Consider the following 19,553-nt stretch of genomic DNA (forward strand, 5'->3'; position numbering starts at 1 on the left):
TACAGGTGATTCTTCATCATCGATTGACCCTCCCCCAGCTTTTCTCCCCTCCCTTCCTTCCAGATTGCCTCTTAGCACCCCTTCTTCTTCATTGGCTCCTCCCCCTCCTCTTCCTCCTCCTTCTTCGAGTACGTCCACCCCTACAGTCTCCCTTCAAGGGTCTTCTAGGGATGTACAACCATCCGATGGGGAGCCTTCATGAGACGAGGAGGATCTCCCAACCATCCGATGGGGAGCCTTCGTCAGACAAAAAGGATCTCCCTTCTCTTGGAGAGGGGGAGTCCCTTTCCCAGACCGATGCTTTGTAGGTTCTGGAGGCTACTCGGTCTCCTTCGCAGTAAGAGGAGTCCCTTAGGATTCCTTTGTGGTATCGCTGACTTTCCTGCTCCTTCTACAAGTCCACGCAGATCAGGCCACTTACACGCCCAGCGGGATAGTTCACTTTGTGTGAACTATGCTCTTATGTCAAAGATTCTTCAAGATTCTGAGCCTTCCACTGTTGAGGAGGCTCTTGCACAGGATGTTTGGAGACAAGCTATGCAAGCAAAGCTCGATTCCATCAAGCAAAATCACACTTGGGAACTTTTATCGCGTCCCAAGAAGCATAAGGTGATAGGTGTGAAAAGGGTCTTTAAGACCAAGTATCTTGCAGATGGTTCCTTGGACAAGCATAAGGCTAGACTTGTTGCCAAGGGTTTTGCACAGTGGATAGGATTGGATGACTTTGAGACCTTTGCTCCTACACCTCGAATGTCTACCATTCAAGTTATTTTGGCTCTTGCAACTCACCACCATTGGCCTGTCTACCAAATGGACGTCAAGTCAGCTTTCCTGAATGGTGTCCTTGAGGAGGAGATCTATGTTTCACAGCCTCCTGGTTTTCTTGTGTAGGGGAAGGAGGATCATGTCTACAAGTTGCGGAAGGCCCTTTATGGCTTGAAGCATGCTCCTCGTGCTTGGTACCAAAGGATTGACCACTTCTTTCTACATAGTGGTTTTCAGCACTCCGATCATGACCCCAACCTCTACTTTCGGGTTGTAGGTGACCTTTGTGTTTTACTGATCTTGTATGTGGATGATCTTATCATTACAGGGAGCGACACTCAAGAGGTAGATCACACTCGGCCTCTTCTACGGCAAGAGTTTGACATGATAGATCTAGGGATCCTTCACTTCTTTCTTGGATTGGAGATTTATCAGATGACACAGGGCATCTTTATCTTGTAGCACAAGTACATCTCCGAGCTTCTTTCGGAGTTTCGTATGGCAGAGTGTCTGCCTATTTCATGCCCCATGGACCCTGAGTCCAAGCTTGTGGCACATGGAGTTCCCCTTACAGATGCTACCCCTTACAGGTGCCTTGTTGGCGGCTCTCTCATTTGGCTTATTCACACTCAGTCAGATATTTCTTTTGTGGTGGCATTGTTGTCTTCTTTTATGACAATTCCTACCCAGGATCACTTGAGGGCGACCTTGCGTGTCCTTTGGTATTTACAGGGGACTCGATCCTATGGGATCATGTATGGAGAGGGGGTTACTCTTTCTAGATGGAGTGATTCTAATTGGGCAGGTGATGTGGTTTTGAGACAATCCACTACAAGCTATGCTTTCACCCTTGGATCCAATGCTATCTCTCGGAGCAGCAAGAAGCAGCCTACTGTGGCACTTTCTTCTACTGAGGCCAATTATCGAGCCTTATGTTTGATCGCTATAGAGGCAATTTGGCTCTATCGTATGTAGGTGGAGATTGACTTTCCATAGTCCAAACCTACGTAGCTGTGTGTGGACAACCAAAGTGCCCTTGCTCTCGCGAAGAAGCCAATGTTTCATGCTCGTACAAAGCACATTGAGGTTCAATATCACTATGTTCGGGAGTGGATCGTGGATTCGGAGCCGGCGGTGGCCTGCTGTCCCATGGCAAACAATGTGACTAATCTCTTCACAAAGCCTTTGCCTCAGGCTTCTTTGCTTCATCACATGCGGTTGTTAGGTCTTCAAACTCTCCCAGGATCTAAGAGGGGGTGTTAGCCTATCTTCTTTCTTTGCCAATTTGTCATCTCCTAGTTGTGAGCTCCCGTCAGAGTTTGGTAAGAGACAGAGGAGCTCTAGCATTTCTTGTGCTCGTTTTCTGTGCAGTCGGTTCATATTATGTGCAGGTCGGACAGCAATGGCCCATATTTGGGCAGGTTGGCCAATTTCTGGCAGATCAGCCAGTTTTGATGATGGGGGGCTATTTATAGCTGCCCCCTTGTCATTCTTCTTCACTTCTTCTGCAGATTCCAGCACACACTCCTCTGTTCCCACTCCGATATTGGTGTTGCCATTATCTCTAGCCTGATCTGGTGCCCTCACTGACGCTTCGGGCTGTGTGTAGGGACTGATCAGTCCACAGTTTTGTATTCAGCATTCATTTCGGTCAGTGCAGATTTTCTTCCTTCATTTTCTGCTTTCTCTCTCTCTCTCTCCCCCTCTGTGTTCGTGTTCCTTCTTCCGTTGCGCACTCTCATAGTATGACCATGAGAAACAAAATCATTTGAAGGAAAAGGAAAAAAAGAGATACTTACAAGTTCTTGCTTCTTTTTCTTACCTTGTCTAGAGTTTCCAAAGAAATATCTATCTTCCTCATTACTTCCAAACCAAAAGATGTTATGTATTACCACTTCTTCAAGAGGATCTCCCGAACCATGAGGATAGAAGAATCAAATACCATAGAACTAGAAACAAGATTGTGCATACCTAGCACTAGAAAAAAAATAATAAAATGGAAGTGGTATGTAATCCATGACAATTTCCACTTGAGGATGGCCAGTCCGAAGTGGAGATTCCATCGTACCTACATGGTCAATAGTTCTATGCACCGAATCTAAAGGAGGAAACTCGGGCTTACCTTCAATCTGTTGCTAAGCGCTATGCATAAGGATAAGATCATACAGTTGAAATCTCGTTCAGTCCAATGGACTCCATCGTAGTCCGAAGTTTCTCCACCCATGCCAAATCTAGCAAGGGCAAGTTGGAAGGCCCACTCTTACTCGTTTCTTGACATGCTTGGCTGTGGAGTCTGAAGCAGTGTGTCGGTGTTCAAAGTCATCCGAACCTTATATTGTTCTTGCTTCTACGAATGAGCTCTTCGATCAAGTCCAAAGTTTCTCAAAGAGAACTTGGCTCTAATACCATGAGACAAGACACTCTAAACACACAAACATGATACCAATCATACAACAAAGCACAAACTGATAACACAGAACACAATTAGGGTTAGGGTAACTCAAAGACAATGAACACAAATAATAATGAAATGAATGACTCCTGAATATACACCTATATCTTGAGGATTACGACAAGGGTAATGAGTTGGAGAGTGTGTTGTACTCCGAACGGATCCCGAAATGCAACAAGGCAACCTCCACACATCGAATACCAACAAACGCAACCAAGGAAGACTAGATCTGATACAAACAGCAATACATAAGAGAGAAAGACTAAGAAAGCAAGTGAGAAGAGAGAAATACTAAAAATGCACATGAAGAGAGAGAAAACAGATGCAACCTATTTAGGCTGGGCGACAGCTACAGGAGAGAGAAAACTACCAAGCGCAGTTAATAAAGGCTATGCAACAGCTATAGGAGAGAAAATTGTGCAAGCGGCAACTTTAACAGCAAATGCAAGTAGATTGATGATGTGGCAAGCTAGCGACAATAGGGAAAACCAGTAGCAACAGTTGCTTGGTTGAGATCAGCTCTGAATTGTGGGTGGAAGGCTGGAAACAGGTGCCAGACTATTGTAGACAGCAATGACCAGCTTGGATTGCAATGTCCACCACGTGTTCGGGGTGTGGGCAGCAAGTTAAAAGACTTGAAATCTGAAAAAACAAGATTAAGGAAGAGTGATGGGCTGCATACCTATTCATAGAAAGTTTAGGGTATTCAAATTAGGGTTTTACATGTGGGACACAATGACTTTTAGGATCGCGTTTCTTTGTAAAATAGAAGGTTTTCTTCATTAATTAAGCAAATTTTGGGGCTATTTAAGTCAAGCTAATGCATTTTTAGCTCAACACATCATCTTGGAGTCTTATGATTTGGAGGAGCTTGTGATCAAGGCCATTGAACATCCATCGGCCCATGACCTTTCCAAACTTTTTTCTTCAAAGAAAGCAAGTTGACAAAGGTATAAGCGCATTGGGGCAAGTTGAATACCCGCATCCGTTCTTTCCTATTTCTCTCATGCACACCAACTATGATAGCAGAGATCGAGTAATTGACCAATACTCAAGAGATGTGGCTGGAATTAGATCAGCATATTACAAAGGATGACTGTAATGAAGAGGGTTTCTTTGGAGTGCAAATATGGACGTTAAACCCAAGCAAGTCCGCTTCCATGCGTTACCATGTGAGCAAGCTTCCACACTTACAAATGCAAGTTCAAAATGGTAGGTAAGGCAACTACCTCCAAGGACATGGCAATTACTTTGTCGCAATTACCTCCTAGATTCACTGCGTTCTACTCTGCCTTGATTGCTTTAGGGCAAATGCAAACCCTTGAGAGGGAGAAGTTGGTTTCAAATCTATGTTTGTTGATGCCGTGCACATTTAGAGGTTGTCTACTTTATTTCGGGTTTTGTACAAAGAATGACGTACTCTCCAACTCACACTCTCTACCCTAGTCCTAGAGACACAAGAGTTCAAGGCTTTGTATTCACCCCACAATGTGTTTACTATATGAGCATTGTATTTATTTATTATTCTTTATTCATCTTCTGTGTTCATTGTCTTTGAATTATCCTAGCCCTCCTAAGTTATTTTATTAGTCTGTGCATTGTCATGCGATTATGTTTATTATCTATAGACAAGTGTTTCTTTACATGCAACATAGAAGAGTTGTTCTAAGTCAGACAATGAGATGGCTCCAAGGAATCAAGGTGAAGAGTGTTGAGTGTTGGTTCATGCGTGGGCTCTCAAAGGCAATACCTACACAAATCTCCATTAATTGTTGTAATAAAGATTTGAGGAATCCGACTCTTTGAGTCCTCGCATCTTCTATTGAGTTGTGCAAATAGATCTTTGTACCTTACACTAGAAACAAAAATAAGGTCATTGGTCCTTTCCAAACTAAGGCAAATCCTCTCCTATGAGATGGATGATCTTTTAAAATCGATGCTCATCAACTGCCACAAACAAGAGAAGCTCATAGCTCAAACTGATAATGCCAATTCTCACTCAAGCACATTGGAATCAAAGTCCTTTTATTACAAAGCACCTCAATCTTGAGATATGCACCAATACAACCATATGTGCCATGAAAGGATCTATATGCAATAAGATCATCTCAAATTTTACACGTACTTTTTATATTAAACACTAGATAACCCAAGATAAGTCTCCAACCATCACCTACTTCTTTGTTATTTGCTTGGTCCATGGCCTAAATCCAAGGTTCAATGCATAACTATTAAATGCATAGGAGAAGCTATAGAAGTTCCACCTCATCTCACACTTCTCCTCATAAGTGTCCTCAACAAGTACTAACTCTTGTAACTTTTCTATCATCCTATTCCCATCCTTGTATATTTTGCTAAAGCATGATTATATTAAAATCCACAAGCATCAACAAATGCAAAAACATGAAGAAATTATATATGTTTGTCAACATCCAAAAGTCCTTGCTTTTTGTCTTTTTTTCATACAAAATGTTTGTAGAAGCAAAAGTAGAAGGGAAAAACTCACCCTACTAAATATTGCCAAGAACCACTACCAATTGCTCAAACAACTCAACATTGAGAAACGGTATGCAAATGGTGTATGACAATACTACAAGTGTTAACAGTCATGTTTGTCATGCCTTGTCATCTCCTGCCTGTGAGCCTCAGTCTGAGTCAGACGAGGACATTAGGAGCTCTGACATGTCTGTCATGTGTTATGATGGGGGAGGCTAGTCACTCTCGACTAGCTGTCTTAGGATGTGCATTCCTTTTTGGCCTCTTTTAGTGGGCAGCCACTGGCTGCTCGGCCACTTTTTTGGTCACTGATGTGGGGCGCCCATTTTAGGGCATTTTCAGGGTTTGCGCCCATTTTAGGGTTAGGGTTAGGGTTTGTCCTTTTGCCTATTTATAGGCAGCCCCCCTCCCCACTTGATCACTTGTCTTCTTGTAGATTCCGACACTCCTCTCCCGTGGTAGTACTGCCATCTTCATCAGCCTGATCTGGTGCCCTCACTGACGCTATGGGCTGCGTGCAGGGACTAATCAGTCTCCTTCTGCCTTCCCGTTTGTATTCAGTATTCATTTCAGTCAGTGCAGATTTCTCTTCCTTATTTTCTGCATTCTCTCTCTCTCCCCCTCCGTGTTCGTATTCCCTCTTCCACAGTGCACTCTCACATGGTATCAGAGCTGAAGGAGAGTACACGGAGCTGAGATTTACGCGGGAGAACACCCACAACTTTGCGTTTGCTGCTGGCCTCATCCCCAACAGCCAAGGTGGCTCTTCCAAGAGGTCACAATCCTTGCGTTTGCTGCAGGCACCTTCTCAAGTGGCTACCACGTCATCAACCTCTTCCTGCTTGCGTTTTCAGTCAGGGCGGCCACTCTTACAGCTGGGCGACATTCCTCCATGCTGCGTTTTGCTGATCTGGCTGTCGTTCCATCTCCACGCGGCTCTTCTCCTGCTGGCGACCTATTCCCAAGCTGTGTTTTGGTGTTGGCGGCTTCTGTCTTGGTGCTATTCATCAGACAACCTTGCGTTTTGCAGCTCTGGGTGTCTGTAGGCCTCTCCCGCCTGCGTGTTGGCGATTGGTGACCATACTACTGGTCATTATTCAACATCGGCAAAGTTTTCTTTGGTGTTTGGTGTTTTGCAGATTGGAAGATGTCTTATCATCAATTTACGGGCTTTGATGACTCAGATGACGAGCTTTTGTCTCGACACTCATCTGGACGGAGGCATGATTTCTATCATGAGGACCGTCATCCGGAGTCTATTCCTATTTCCCGTCCCCCTTCTATTCATGTATCTCAGCGAGCCCCTTCCAGTGGGCCGAAGATACAGCCTTTGGTACCCCCGATACAGGTACCCGAACTTCCTTAGCTGCCCAAAGAGGACCGGTTGAATGGCTCCAATTTTTCTCTATGGTCCTGCAAGGTGGAGTGTATCTTGGACTCCTTCGATCTTTGGGAGCTTGTTTCTGTTCCTATTCCCCGGCCTAAGGTGGATCCCGCATTTGGGACTTCTATGGATCATGCAGCCTTATGGGATCGGCTCAATTCTAGAGCCAGATCTTTTCTCTTTTTGAGCTTGCAGGATTCTGTCCTTGTTCATGTTCACAGGTTGAAGACTGCAGCAGATGTGTGGAGAAAGCTCGCGTCTCTCTATCAATAGAAGACATTTTCCCACCGGATATCTCTCGAAAAGAAGTTGCGGATACTCGCTATTGATGATAGTCCTTCCATGAAGGACCACATCAACAAATTACAGGATATGAGGGATGAGCTTGCATCCCTCGGTCGGACGATATCTTCTGAAGACATGGCTATGATTCTCTTGACTCAGCTGCCATCGCCTCGGTTTGATGTCTTGATGCCAGGAGGTATATTTCATGGTGGATTCCGTGAGGTTTTACGGTGGATTCCGTAAACTTTGATGACTGGGGCTCATACACAAAGTGGATTCTTTGTGCGAGAAGTTGATGGGGACGCCTGTCCTTTTCGGGCGTTTCATTAATTTAGTGTGTACATGGGTGATTCCATAGCGGGTGATTGCGTAAAATGCATATTAAATTAATAAACGTTTATGAGTTTTGAGTGCGCACTCGTAATAAATTAAGGTTAGGATTTATTTCTAACCAGTTGATTTGTTTATGTAGCTGAAGACTGCTAAGTATTCACTTTTGTCGGTTTAATTGTATTATTTTACTAACGATTGTGAATGCTTCAGTTGATGTGTAGAGATAGCAGCAGTGGCGGAGGAAAGCATTGGAGGATAGCGAGTATTCGATTTATGGATTATATTTTGATAGGTGCCACGCCTATATTCTGTCATGCCTACTTATTGAGGCATCCATTATTTATTATTATTTTGTATGCGCATAAGCGCACGGTTATGTTATTTCTATTTGGACATTGTATTGGACGTGCCAGACTCTTTGGGCACCGTCCATTAGCTTTATTCCTATTTTTGTGTTAAAGCAAACTCAAAAGCTAAAAGCTTGCTATATTTTTGTAAATTGGACTATTATTGAGCATGAAGATGAAATATACATAAAATACATGCTTTGTGGAGTGCTCACACAAGGCATGGGGGGAGATTGCACCCAATTGGTCTCTTGCTCTTGTCGTTCATGTTTTTTACCTTGTAACTTGTGCAAAAAGTAGAGTTCATTGTTCTTGGGGACCTTCCGGCATTCACTACGCGAGCATACAGCGTCCGATCTACGCACCAATGGTATCAGAGCGAAGCTGAGATCAAGAGCTTCCAATCGCTACCCATCTCGTGCGAAGGCGGAGCTCCTGGAACGATCGGGCTCTACGGTCAATCTCGTCGTGAACCGTCGATACAGGCAGACTTCTGGCAATCAAGAACCCCTGTTTCTGTCATTGGATCGCGAAGGACCGGGTTACAGAGGCGGAGGACCACTCCTACATCTCCTTCATCAAGTCATGGATAAACAGAGATAAGCTCATATTTTCAAAAGCTTAAAAGCTTTAATGAGTATTAAGCTTCATAATAAAGCCATAAGCCACAAAATTTTGATGTCTCGTAATTCGGTGTGTCCAGCGTGAATTTCGGCGGAAAAAACGGCTCCCCCTCCCCCCACGTTTTGCGTCGTTTCCTGTCAAGAAGCCTCAAGCTTAATCAATTAAGCTTAGTCACATAAAACTCTTCAACCCTGCAAGTCACAACTAACTCCAGGTCACACCCAAACAGTCAAGTTCAACAAGTATCTTCAAGTCAAATTCTGCAAGTCAGTTAAATCGACTAAGTTCTGCAAGTCTGTAACTCTGCAAATCACATAAGTCTGCAACTCTGCAAGTCAAACAAGTCAACTGGAGTCAGAATTGACTTGTGCTCAAAACTCCTAGAAGGACTGCTCCTGCGTAGAAACTCCGAACTGCAAAGTTGTTCATTGGAAGGTACTCTACCCATACGCAGGTTTGCTGAAGCATTTTCAGCATACGAAGAAGGATAAATCACAGATTTTCCGAAGATTGTGAAAGCTATACCCAAAAACACATAAGCCTTGTATTCCTGAACTTGAGCTACGCTCATCCCGCTAACTTGATTTTGAGTGAGAAAGGTTTTTTTAGTTTTGCAGGATGACGGAACCACATATCGATGATCTTATGGCTGAAGGGAACCTACCTGAGCCTACGATGGAGCAAAAGCTGGACTTAATCATGATGCAATTGGAAAAAGAACGAAAGGCTAGGCAAGCATTGCAAGCTCAACTGGCAAATTTACAAAGAGCGTCTACCGACAAAGAATAACCTCAAGCTGAAGATCTTATTCGACGTACCATCGATGCAACTCTTGAAGCTCAAACCATCCGCCACGAATCAAAGATAAGTAAAAGAAGTTTCAAATTCCGTACTTTCAATGGCATACGAGAAGAAAAAACTGTTCTAGTATTCATTAGTCAGTTTGATAACTATTTCCATGAGGAAACCTATGCAGAAAAAGATAAAATCAAGAGTGTCACTAATCATTTAGTAGACAGAGCATCTCTTTGGTGGACTGTAGTACGCAAGAGCATAGATTGTCCTGATACTTGGGAGAATTTCAAGAAGAAGTTCATGCAGAATTTCCTTCCACCACAATTTCATGAGAAAGCTATTAAGCAATGGGATTTTCTCCAGCAACGGGATCGTGAGCCTATTCCTCAGTATACAGAGCGTTTTTGGAATGCATTACTCCAGCTACGCATGCTTGAAGACGTACCTGAAGCGACACACAAGCGTAAGTATATGTCTGGACTCCTTGGGCATTACTACGCTGAAGTTAACATGTTCAAGCCTGCTACTCTTAAAGACGCCATTTCACTAGCTCACGACACTGAAGATAAGCTACGAGGTAGGGACAGACGTCCACAGCAATTCCAAGCCAATGGTAATTATGGATCTAAACAATTCAATTCCAATTTTAGAAGATTTAATCCAGGTTGTTTCTCTTCATCATCTTTCCGCAAAAATTGGGCAAAACCACCTGCATTACCATCCAATGTCAATCAAAATTCTAAGTCTATTCCACAGCCAAACCCTAATGTACCTAGACTTTCCGCCATTGCAAACAATGTAACCAAAGCCAAGCCAATAGTATGCTATAAATGCCACCAGCCTGGACATCTAGCAGCAAATTGTCATTCAAAGAAGCCACCTACCCATATCAACTACCTTGGAGCAATGGACGAAGACGAACATGAAGATATGCTTGATTTCACAGAAGATGAGGATGACACTACTACTACTTCGGATACTTTACCAGGTATGCCTACTCCACATTCTTTATTGACTATGAAATGTTTGGTGCATGGAAAGGAAAAGATTATTTTGCATGATGACGGTAGCACTCATGATTTTATTTCAGCAAAATTAGTAAAAGAATTGAAGTTACAGACTGTACCTACGCATTACTGCATCAAAGCTGCATTCTTAGGCACTAGGTATAATGGTACACAGGAAGTGCAAGATTTAGAGATTCAAATTGATCAATACACTGAAAGAAGAAATTTCTTAGTTGTTCCATTACAGTCGAGTGACATTATTTTAGGTATGCCTTGGCGTCACCAGCATAACCCAGATATAGACTATTCCACACATTCAATGAATATTAATTTTCAAGAAAAATCTATTACATTATATGGTATGCATGCATCTAATGTTTTTCCACTGCTTTCGCATACTCAAACTAAACGTGCGTTACGCAAGAGTAGTAAATCCTATCTCATTTGGGTGAATGAATTGCAAGTAAAAGAAAATAATATGCACCCTAGGCATAAAGAATTTCTTGCACATTTTAAGGACTGTTTTGCAGAAAACCTACCACCTGGTTTACCTCCTTCACGTCCAAAAGACCATAAGATAGATTTGATCCCTGGCACACAACCGCCTTGCAAAGCACCATATAGACATAACCAGATAGAGCAAAAAGAAATCCAGAGTCAAGTTGAGGAATTACTAAATAGAGGATTGATTTGACCTAGCAGTTCTCCATTCGGTGCACCTGTTCTGTTAGTCAAGAAAAACAATAATATCTATCGTATATGCATTGACTATCGAGCTTTAAATAAGATCACTGTAAATAATAGGTATCCTATTCCTAGAGTTGATGACCTTATGGACAAACTGCAAGGATCTGCTATATTTAGTAAAATAGACCTTAAATCTGGTTATCATCAGGTGAGACTAGATACGTCAGACATATTCAAGACTGCATTTAGAACACAGTTTGGTCATTACGAATTTTTAGTGATGCCATTTGGATTGACTAATGCACCTGCTACGTTTAGTAGAATGATGAACCGTATATTTCTGAAATATCAGTATTGTGTAATAGTTTTCTTTGATGATATTTTGGTGTTTAGTTAAAATGAGAAAAAACATTATGAGCATTTGTCATTGGTTTTTCAGTTATTGAAAGAAAATCAATTGTATGCAAATCCTGAAAAGAGTGAATTCTTTAAAACAGAAATTGAGTATTTAGGTCATATTGTATTATCTGATGGAATTAAAGTTGATCCTAAGAAAATCAATGCAATATTGAATTGGCCTGTACCTAAAAACGTGCATGAGTTACGCTCATTCCTTGGTCTTGCTAGTTTCTATAAGAAGTTTGTACGTAATTTTTCATTACTTGCTTTACCATTAACCAAACTTCTGAAGAAAGGAATTGTTTATCATTGGTCCGAAAATCAACAAAAATCCTTTGACTTACTGAAACATGCATTAACCCATACCCCTATTCTACAGTTGCCTGATTTTAATAGACCATTCTTTCTAGTAGTGACTGATACTAGTGGATCAGGAATAGGAGCTGTACTTATGCAAGACAATCATCCTATAGCCTATTCTAGTTGTAAGCTGAAATCTTCTGAACTGAAATATTCCACATATGACAAAGAACTATTAGCAGTTGTACAAGCATTAAGACAGTGGAAACACTACTTAATGGGTTCAGAATTTATGATCAAGACCGATCAGCAAAGTATTAGACATTTACTTAGCCAATCTCAAATCTCTAACCGACATATCAAATGGGCCTCCTTTATTCAAAGTTTTCATCCTATCATTCAATACCAACCTGAAAAAGAAAATGTAGTAGCTGATGCATTGAGTAGAAGACCTGCCATTCATAATATTTCTGTTATATCTTTTGACTCTTTGATTGCTATGAAAGATACATATCATCAAGATATTACTTTTCATGCTGATTGGAATAAATTACTTCAAAATAATTTGATTCCTATTCATTCATTGTCATATAATGATGGATTTATGTTTTATGAAAAGAGATTGTGTGTTACAATTCCATTCCGATCTTTTATTTTGAATGAAATTCATTGTCCCCCATATCAAGGTCATAGAGGTATCATATCTACCTTACGTACATTAACTGAAGATTTTTATTGGCCGCATATGAATGCTGATATATCTAACTTTGTTTCTGAATGTTTGATTTGTCAAAGAGTTAAGAGACATCATGGTAAACAGTATGGATTACTTATGCCTTTGTCTATTCCATCTAAACCTTGGGAACAAATTTCTATGGATTTCATTACTGGTTTACCTAATACTAAATCTAACCATGATATGATTTGGACAATTGTAGATAGATTTAGTAAACAAGCATATTTCATTCCATGTAAAAAAACTTTAACAGCATCACAAGCAGCACAATTGTTTTTGAAAACTGTTTTTACTAACCATGGATTGCCAAAAGTTATTATTTCAGATCGTGATTCTAGATTTTGTAACAACTTTTGAATTACTCTGTTTGTTAACCTAGACACAAAGATTGATTTTTCATCTGCATTTCATCCAGAAACTAATGAACAAACAGAAGCCACTAACAGCACAATTCGATCTTTTTACGTGCATATACTATCTCTAAACCACAAACATGGGACACACATTTGCATTTATTACAGTTTGCATATAACAATACACCACACACATCTACAAAGAAAGCACCGTTTGAAGTGATTTATGGATATAGATTATCTACACCTGTTGCATCTTTGTCAAATAGAATTCAAAGAGCTAATGATATTGCTAGTATGCATAACACTATTTTTGATGAGGTTAAAGATATGATTGCTAAAGCCCAGCAATCATATACCAAACAAGCCAACAAAAAAAGACAAGCAATGAATTTCAAAGTTGATGACTATGTTTGGTTGAGAATAGAAAAACGTAGACTACAAAGTGTAGATAAACATCCACTTGTGAAATTAGCCCCTAGATTCTATGGACCATTTAGGATCATTCATAAAATTAATGACAATGCATTCAAGTTAGAATTACCACCTCACTGAAAAATTCACAACACATTTCACATTAGTTTATTGAGACCATTTAGAGGCAAATTACATGTACACCCTGTTTATGAAAACCCACCTTTATTAGAGGAAGAGACTGAAATACTTGAACCAGAAGCTATCATAGACACTGACTTTATGACCACTAGAACTGGCCGAAGGTATTCTAGATATCTAGTTAAATTTAAGAACCATCTTGTAGAGGAAGCACAATGGATGCACGCTAGAGACTTAAATGCTTTTCTCACTCTGTTAGCTCCACATTGAGCTAATAGCAATTGAGGTCAATTGCTATCCCACCCCGGGGGTATGATGCCAGGAGGCATATTTCACGGTGGATTCCGTAAGGTTTTACGGTAAATTCTGTAAACTTTGATGACCGGGGCTTATACACAAAGTGGATTCTTTGTGCGAGAAGTTGATGGGGACACCTGTCCTTTTCGGACGTTTCATTAATTTAGTGTGTACATGGATGATTCCATAGCGGGTGATTCCGCAAAATGCATATTAAATTAATAAACGTTTATGAGTTTTGAGTGCGCACTCATAATAAATTAAGATTAGGATTTATTTCTAACCAGTTGATTTATTTATGTAACTAAAGATTGCTAGGTATTCACTTTTGTCGGTTTAATTGTATTATTTTACTAACGATTGTGAATGCTTCAGTTGATGTGTAGAGATAGCAGCAGTGGCGGAGGAAAGCATTGGAGGATAGCGAGTATTCGATTTATGGATTATATTTTGATAGGCGCCACGCCTATATTTTGACATGCCTATTTATTGAGGCATCGATTATTTATTATTATTTTGTATGCGCATGGGCGCACGGTTATGTTATTTCTATTTGGACATTGTATTGGGCGTGCCAGACTCTTTAGGCACCGTCCATTAGCTTTATTCCTATTTTTGTGTTAAAGCAAACTCAAAAGCTAAAAGCTTGCTATATTTTTGTAAATTGGGCTATTATTGAGCATGAAGATGAAATATACATAAAATACATGCTTTTTTGTGGAGCGCTCACACAAGGCATGGGGGGAGATTGCACCCAATTGGTCTCTTGCTCTTGTCGTTCATGTTTTTTACCTTGTAACTTGTGCAAAAAGTAGAGTTCATTGTTCTTGGGGACCTTCCGGCATTCACTACGCGAGTATATACAGCGTCCGATCTACGCACCATGTCTTTTACACCAACCTTCTTACATCAAGGACCCATGAGAAGCAACTATGGGAGGAGCTATCGCCGCTTGTCTTGGAGCATGACGAGTGACTCAGAGAGGCCAGTGCTAGTGGATCCGACTCCACTAGAGCCTTTGTTGCAGGTTCGAGAGGACAGAAGAAGAAGAAGTCAAAGGCTAAGAAGAAGGACCGTTCTTCACGCTTGACTCCGATTCAGAGAGACCGAAGTGCCCACACTGTGGAAAAGAGACACATCCCAAGGAGAAATGCTGGAAGAAGTATCCTCACCTTCGTCCGAGAGCGAAGGGTGGATCTACATCGAAGCCTTCTTCTACCTCTACACCAGCTATTACCCATGAGTCAGTGTTCCTTCATATCCATGCTTTGCAGGAGGATCCTTCTTCCGTGGCTGCAGTGTCTTTTGCGCAACCTTGGTTAGTGGATAATGGTGCTTCGAGTCATATGACTCCCCGAGGTGATTTATTACAGGATCTCCGTCCATCAGAGGGTTCAGTCACTATTGGTGACATTTTATCGATGCCTATTAGTGGTGTTGGCACATTGCCTTTGTTTACCGACTGACCTTCGAGCTCCTTTTCACAGGCCCTACATGTTCCGAATTTGGACCTTCCCCTCCTCTCAGTTTATGGCCTTACGAGGCTTGGCACACGAGTGATCTTCACCGAGCATGCCGTTGTTATTGAGGATTCTTTTACAAGAGCTATCTTATCCACAGGTTGGTAGGAGAGCGGGCTTTACAGGCTCCATTCCCCTTCTTTGATGCAGGGTCCTCCGCGGTAGTCTATTGCTACACCTGTTCCCGCTTGTGCACCTTCTATTCCACAGGTTCCTTCCCATGCCCCACCTCCTCCGGTGGTTCCCTCGTACCCCCCATCTCTTTTAGCAGGAGATGATCTCGGTGATGCGGATGTGGATTCCCTGGCCCCTAGTGTTTGAGGGGGATTCCCAGGATCGTGAGGAGCTCCTTCAGCGGCAGTCTACATCGACGAACTTCATCGACCTTGGCATTCCTCTTGCCACCCCAGGATCCGTTTCTCCCTTGGCCTTCAGCCACATCCAAGATCTGAGAGGAGGTGTTAACAGTCATGTTTGTCATGCCTTGTCATCTCCTGCCTGTGAGCCTCAGTCTGAGTCAAACGAGGACATTAGGAGCTCTGACATGTCTATCATGTGTTATGATGGGGGAGGCTAGTCACTCTCGACTAGTTATCTTAGGATGTGCATTTCTTTTTGGCCTCTTTTAGTAGGCAACCACTGGCTGCCCGGCCACTTTTTTTGTCACTGATGTGGGGTGCCCATTTTAGGGTATTTTTAGGGTTTGCGCCCATTTTAGGGTTAGGGTTAGGGTTTGTCTTTTTGCCTATTTATAGGCAGCCCCTCTCCCCACTTGATCACTTGTCTTCTTGCAGATTCCGACACTCCTCTCCTGTGGTAGTACTGCCATCTTCATCAACCTGATTTGGTGCCCTCACTGACGCTGTGGGCTGCGTGTAGGGATTGATCAATCTCCTTTCGCCTTCCCGTTTGTATTTAGCATTCATTTCAGTCAGTGCAGATTTCTCTTCCTTATTTTCTGCATTCTCTCTCTCTCTCCCTCCGTGTTCGTATTCCCTCTTCCGCAGTGCACTCTCACAACAAGAACATCTTGTCTAACTTCTGATGCCAAAGAAACTTGTGTTCCAAGATAGATTCTTTAACAAATTGTTCTACCAATATGCCATTCTATATGATAATGATATGTGAATAGTTCCCACTCAATTATAGCATTAGCTGCCCTATTGCGAGCTCGCAGTCTACAATAAAACTCAATAATAAGTTGTGGACCAATCAACTCAATACAATTGATCCACTCTAGCCTTGAGTTCCACAACCATTAAGAAATAAGTATACTAGCCCAATAGCAAACCCCTTTACTCTCTAAACTAGGTTTCAATTTAGACCGTATCATACCTCTTAGTTATGCTGAATGCTCCACCTTCACAAGGTACCACCAATAATTCATGGTGATCTAAGTTGTAAGGTCTCCATTATAAGAAGAAGCTATGTGTAAGCCCGATAATCCTAACTTTTATATTAGACGAGGTCTATGTGACCGGATGGAAAAAAGATAACCTTTGTGGGCCTAGCCTTTAGGTTAAATAGAGTCATTAAGTTGGTAGCAACTCAAGTCATACTTTACGAGTTGCGGGGTATTGAAGTTATCAAGGACCCCTATTTTGGGATCAGTGGTTCACTGAAGCTACCCTTAGTTGGGGGGATCTTAAGAAGGTTAACAACCCCCCAATGAGAATCCACAGACAATGCATGCCCTTGTCAAGTGACTTGACAGCAAAGGAAATATTCCCTAGCCAAATAGGAAAGGTTTTCAATATAGTTGAACAAGCTAATCAAACTGCCTTTCTAGGTTATAAAAGACCCCTAACCATAACCAAACTCACACAAATCATTACATGAGAGCCAATCAAACAAGGGTCAAGATCTCAGCCAAGCTCATCAGGATGGGAACGTAAAGATGGATGCAACATAGTTGCCCACTAGCTTAGCCTATACATCACTTGAATGTGATGCCCAAAATAGAGCCCATTGCACAAGAGGAGATTCAGTGGGTTTTAGAGACGATCTAGACTAACGATCATAATGTTCTCGCATTTACAAGCACTTACCATAACTAACAACTAAAACATAATTAACAAAAGGTTATCACGTCCGAGAGGCCAAATCCAAAAGTATCGACAAAATCAAGGACTTATCCAAAGTCTGTGAGAAAGAGAGCTAGTTACCCTGAATGCGCAACAGAAGATCGCCCAGAAGGGAGAGAAGTCGGTGTCAAGGAATGTCAGGTCTGTCTCAATTCCGATTTTTCTTAACATAAACGCGAAATGCAGACAGAGAAGAGCAACAGCCAGCGATTGATCGATTGGCTTGGACAGAATACAAGGATACTCAGGATTTTCACCTTCATGTTTTTGCGTGTGGCTTAGCGTGCTACCTCCCTTCGAGTGTGTGCGAACGCGCGACTTTTCAAGGTTTCCTTTGTTGGTGAATGCAATCTAAAATAAACGCTTTTGGCGCTTCCAAGCCAAAGTAAAGACCTTGGGACACAATTTTTCCTACACATATAAAACCTTGGCCACCTTTGTTGAAAGATATGACAAATTATGTATGCTTTACAAAGAGATGTCCTAAATCTCATATGCAGAGTGAAAAAAAAGGAAACTATCATGAGCCTATAAAGTGATGTACTTTCTTATCATTCAATAATAAAATACTATTGTATTTTGTCTTTTCAGTCATAGTCAGTGTCATACTTAAGATTGTGTTTATGAGTCCGAGCTTCCATCTTAGAACCTAATTCACTTGAGTAACAATTGGTCCCTCTCTAATCTATGTCATCATAAACATTGTTTTTGTGTTCCATCCACCATAGCCATGCTTTGATATAGGTTAGTATCAAGAGATATTAGCTGTAAAAAACTACATGTCAAGCTTGATGATGATTGAGATCTTCAAATCTTCTTGTAAAACTTCCCCTCCTTGATCATTTGAGTGGTGAATCTTGTTGTGTCTTTAGTGTGATAGTAGATCGTAGTGACAATGAGTTTCTTGAACTAAGAGGAATAAAGAAATAATAATCAATGTGAGCTTTGGTGCTTATGGCAATAGCTGCCATAGTAGGGTTTCCTGGAGGCGATTGGTTTTCTTGACACAACAACTCGTATCAGCAACCATTTTCCACAAGATTTTGTGGGGGAGAAGCTTATGAGGTAGGCTTAAGAATTCCTAACACTACAAGACGAATGGCAGCCTATATGCATAGCCTCGACTGTACAATCAGCATGCAGCACAATTCAGTTAGCAATGGCCGATTTTTGTAATGTCGAGCTACGGAGTGCTTAATGTCAAGGGCTTAGGTGATGAGAGGTTGCACCTTGACGTTAGAAAGGTATTCCTAGAATAAGGCTTGCAAAGATATGCTCTAGTTTGAGAGATTGAAGAGCTCTAAGGAGGCAGGGTACAAGCTTTCATGCTTGGAAAGAAAAGACAATGTACCATCTCATGAAGAAGAACCTTTGGGATCTATTTGAGGATGATACAAGAGATGCAGATAGCAAGGAGGAAGATGATGAAGATGGGTTCATTGAAGCCAGCTCAAGACAAAAGAGTGAAAAAAGATGAACAACAAAGCTCTAGGAATTATTGCATGGGGATTGTCTGACGATGTATTGCACCATATCTTTGGCATCATGACGATGCTAAAAAGGCTTGGGATGAGCTTGACAGGATCTTTGGAAGTCAAGCCAAAAACTCTAAGGTCAAGTTATTAATGCAATTCTATAAGCTTGACATAAAAGACAACACTTCGATGACTATACATATTAACAAATTCAAAAGTCTAAAAACTCAACTTGCCACTCTAAAGAAAACAATAGATGAAGATAAAGCCATTGTTGTACTCCTTGCTAGTGTAAAACATGATCCTTATGAAAATCTTGTCTTTACTCTCATCAATATACCTAATTTGTCACATAAAGATATTGAGCACTCTCTTCTTGATGAAGAGAATAAATAGAATAACAAGAATGCAAAAGATGGTGCCCCATCATCTAGGGAAAACCTCTTATACACCAAAGGAGCTGTTGAAGCAAAAGGCCAAGGTTGAAGTTTCAACTCTGACAACAAAGATCATATGAGATATCATTATTGTGTTAAGACTGGCCATATAGCCAATGAATGTTTCAACCATAAAAGAGTACAACGTGTGCAGAATGGTAACCATCAAAATCAGTTCATGAATGAAGAAGATGGTTCCGCTATCAACAATAGCTCTAATAG

At 41.4% G+C, this 19,553-nt stretch overlaps 1 protein-coding gene across 3 annotated transcripts in view; it reads right to left on the bottom strand.

Moving 5' to 3' along the window:
* The window catches only part of APC11 (anaphase-promoting complex/cyclosome 11), a 99,285-nt gene extending 81,476 nt beyond the window's left edge, over nucleotides 1-17,809 (bottom strand). Inside the window, exons 1-2 of one of the 3 annotated variants that reach the window (XM_087675138.1) lie at nucleotides 17,663-17,792; nucleotides 12,285-12,326 (exon numbers count right to left, since the gene is read on the bottom strand). In XM_087675138.1, coding sequence (XP_087531264.1) covers nucleotides 12,285-12,326; nucleotides 17,663-17,682 — 62 coding nt within the window. In that variant the 5' untranslated portion in view covers nucleotides 17,683-17,792. Of the gene's footprint in view, nucleotides 1-12,203; nucleotides 12,250-12,284; nucleotides 12,327-17,661 lie in introns of those variants that run through there. The other 2 variants (XM_087675140.1, XM_087675139.1) reach the window with 2 other exon arrangements.
* Between the last annotated feature and the right edge of the window lie 1,744 nt (nucleotides 17,810-19,553).

This window comes from Lygodium microphyllum, chromosome 3 (genome assembly GCF_053477565.2).
Source record: "Lygodium microphyllum isolate KBCC chromosome 3, Lygodium_microphyllum_v1.1.10, whole genome shotgun sequence".
In the NCBI taxonomy this organism is placed as follows: domain Eukaryota; kingdom Viridiplantae; phylum Streptophyta; class Polypodiopsida; order Schizaeales; family Lygodiaceae; genus Lygodium; species Lygodium microphyllum.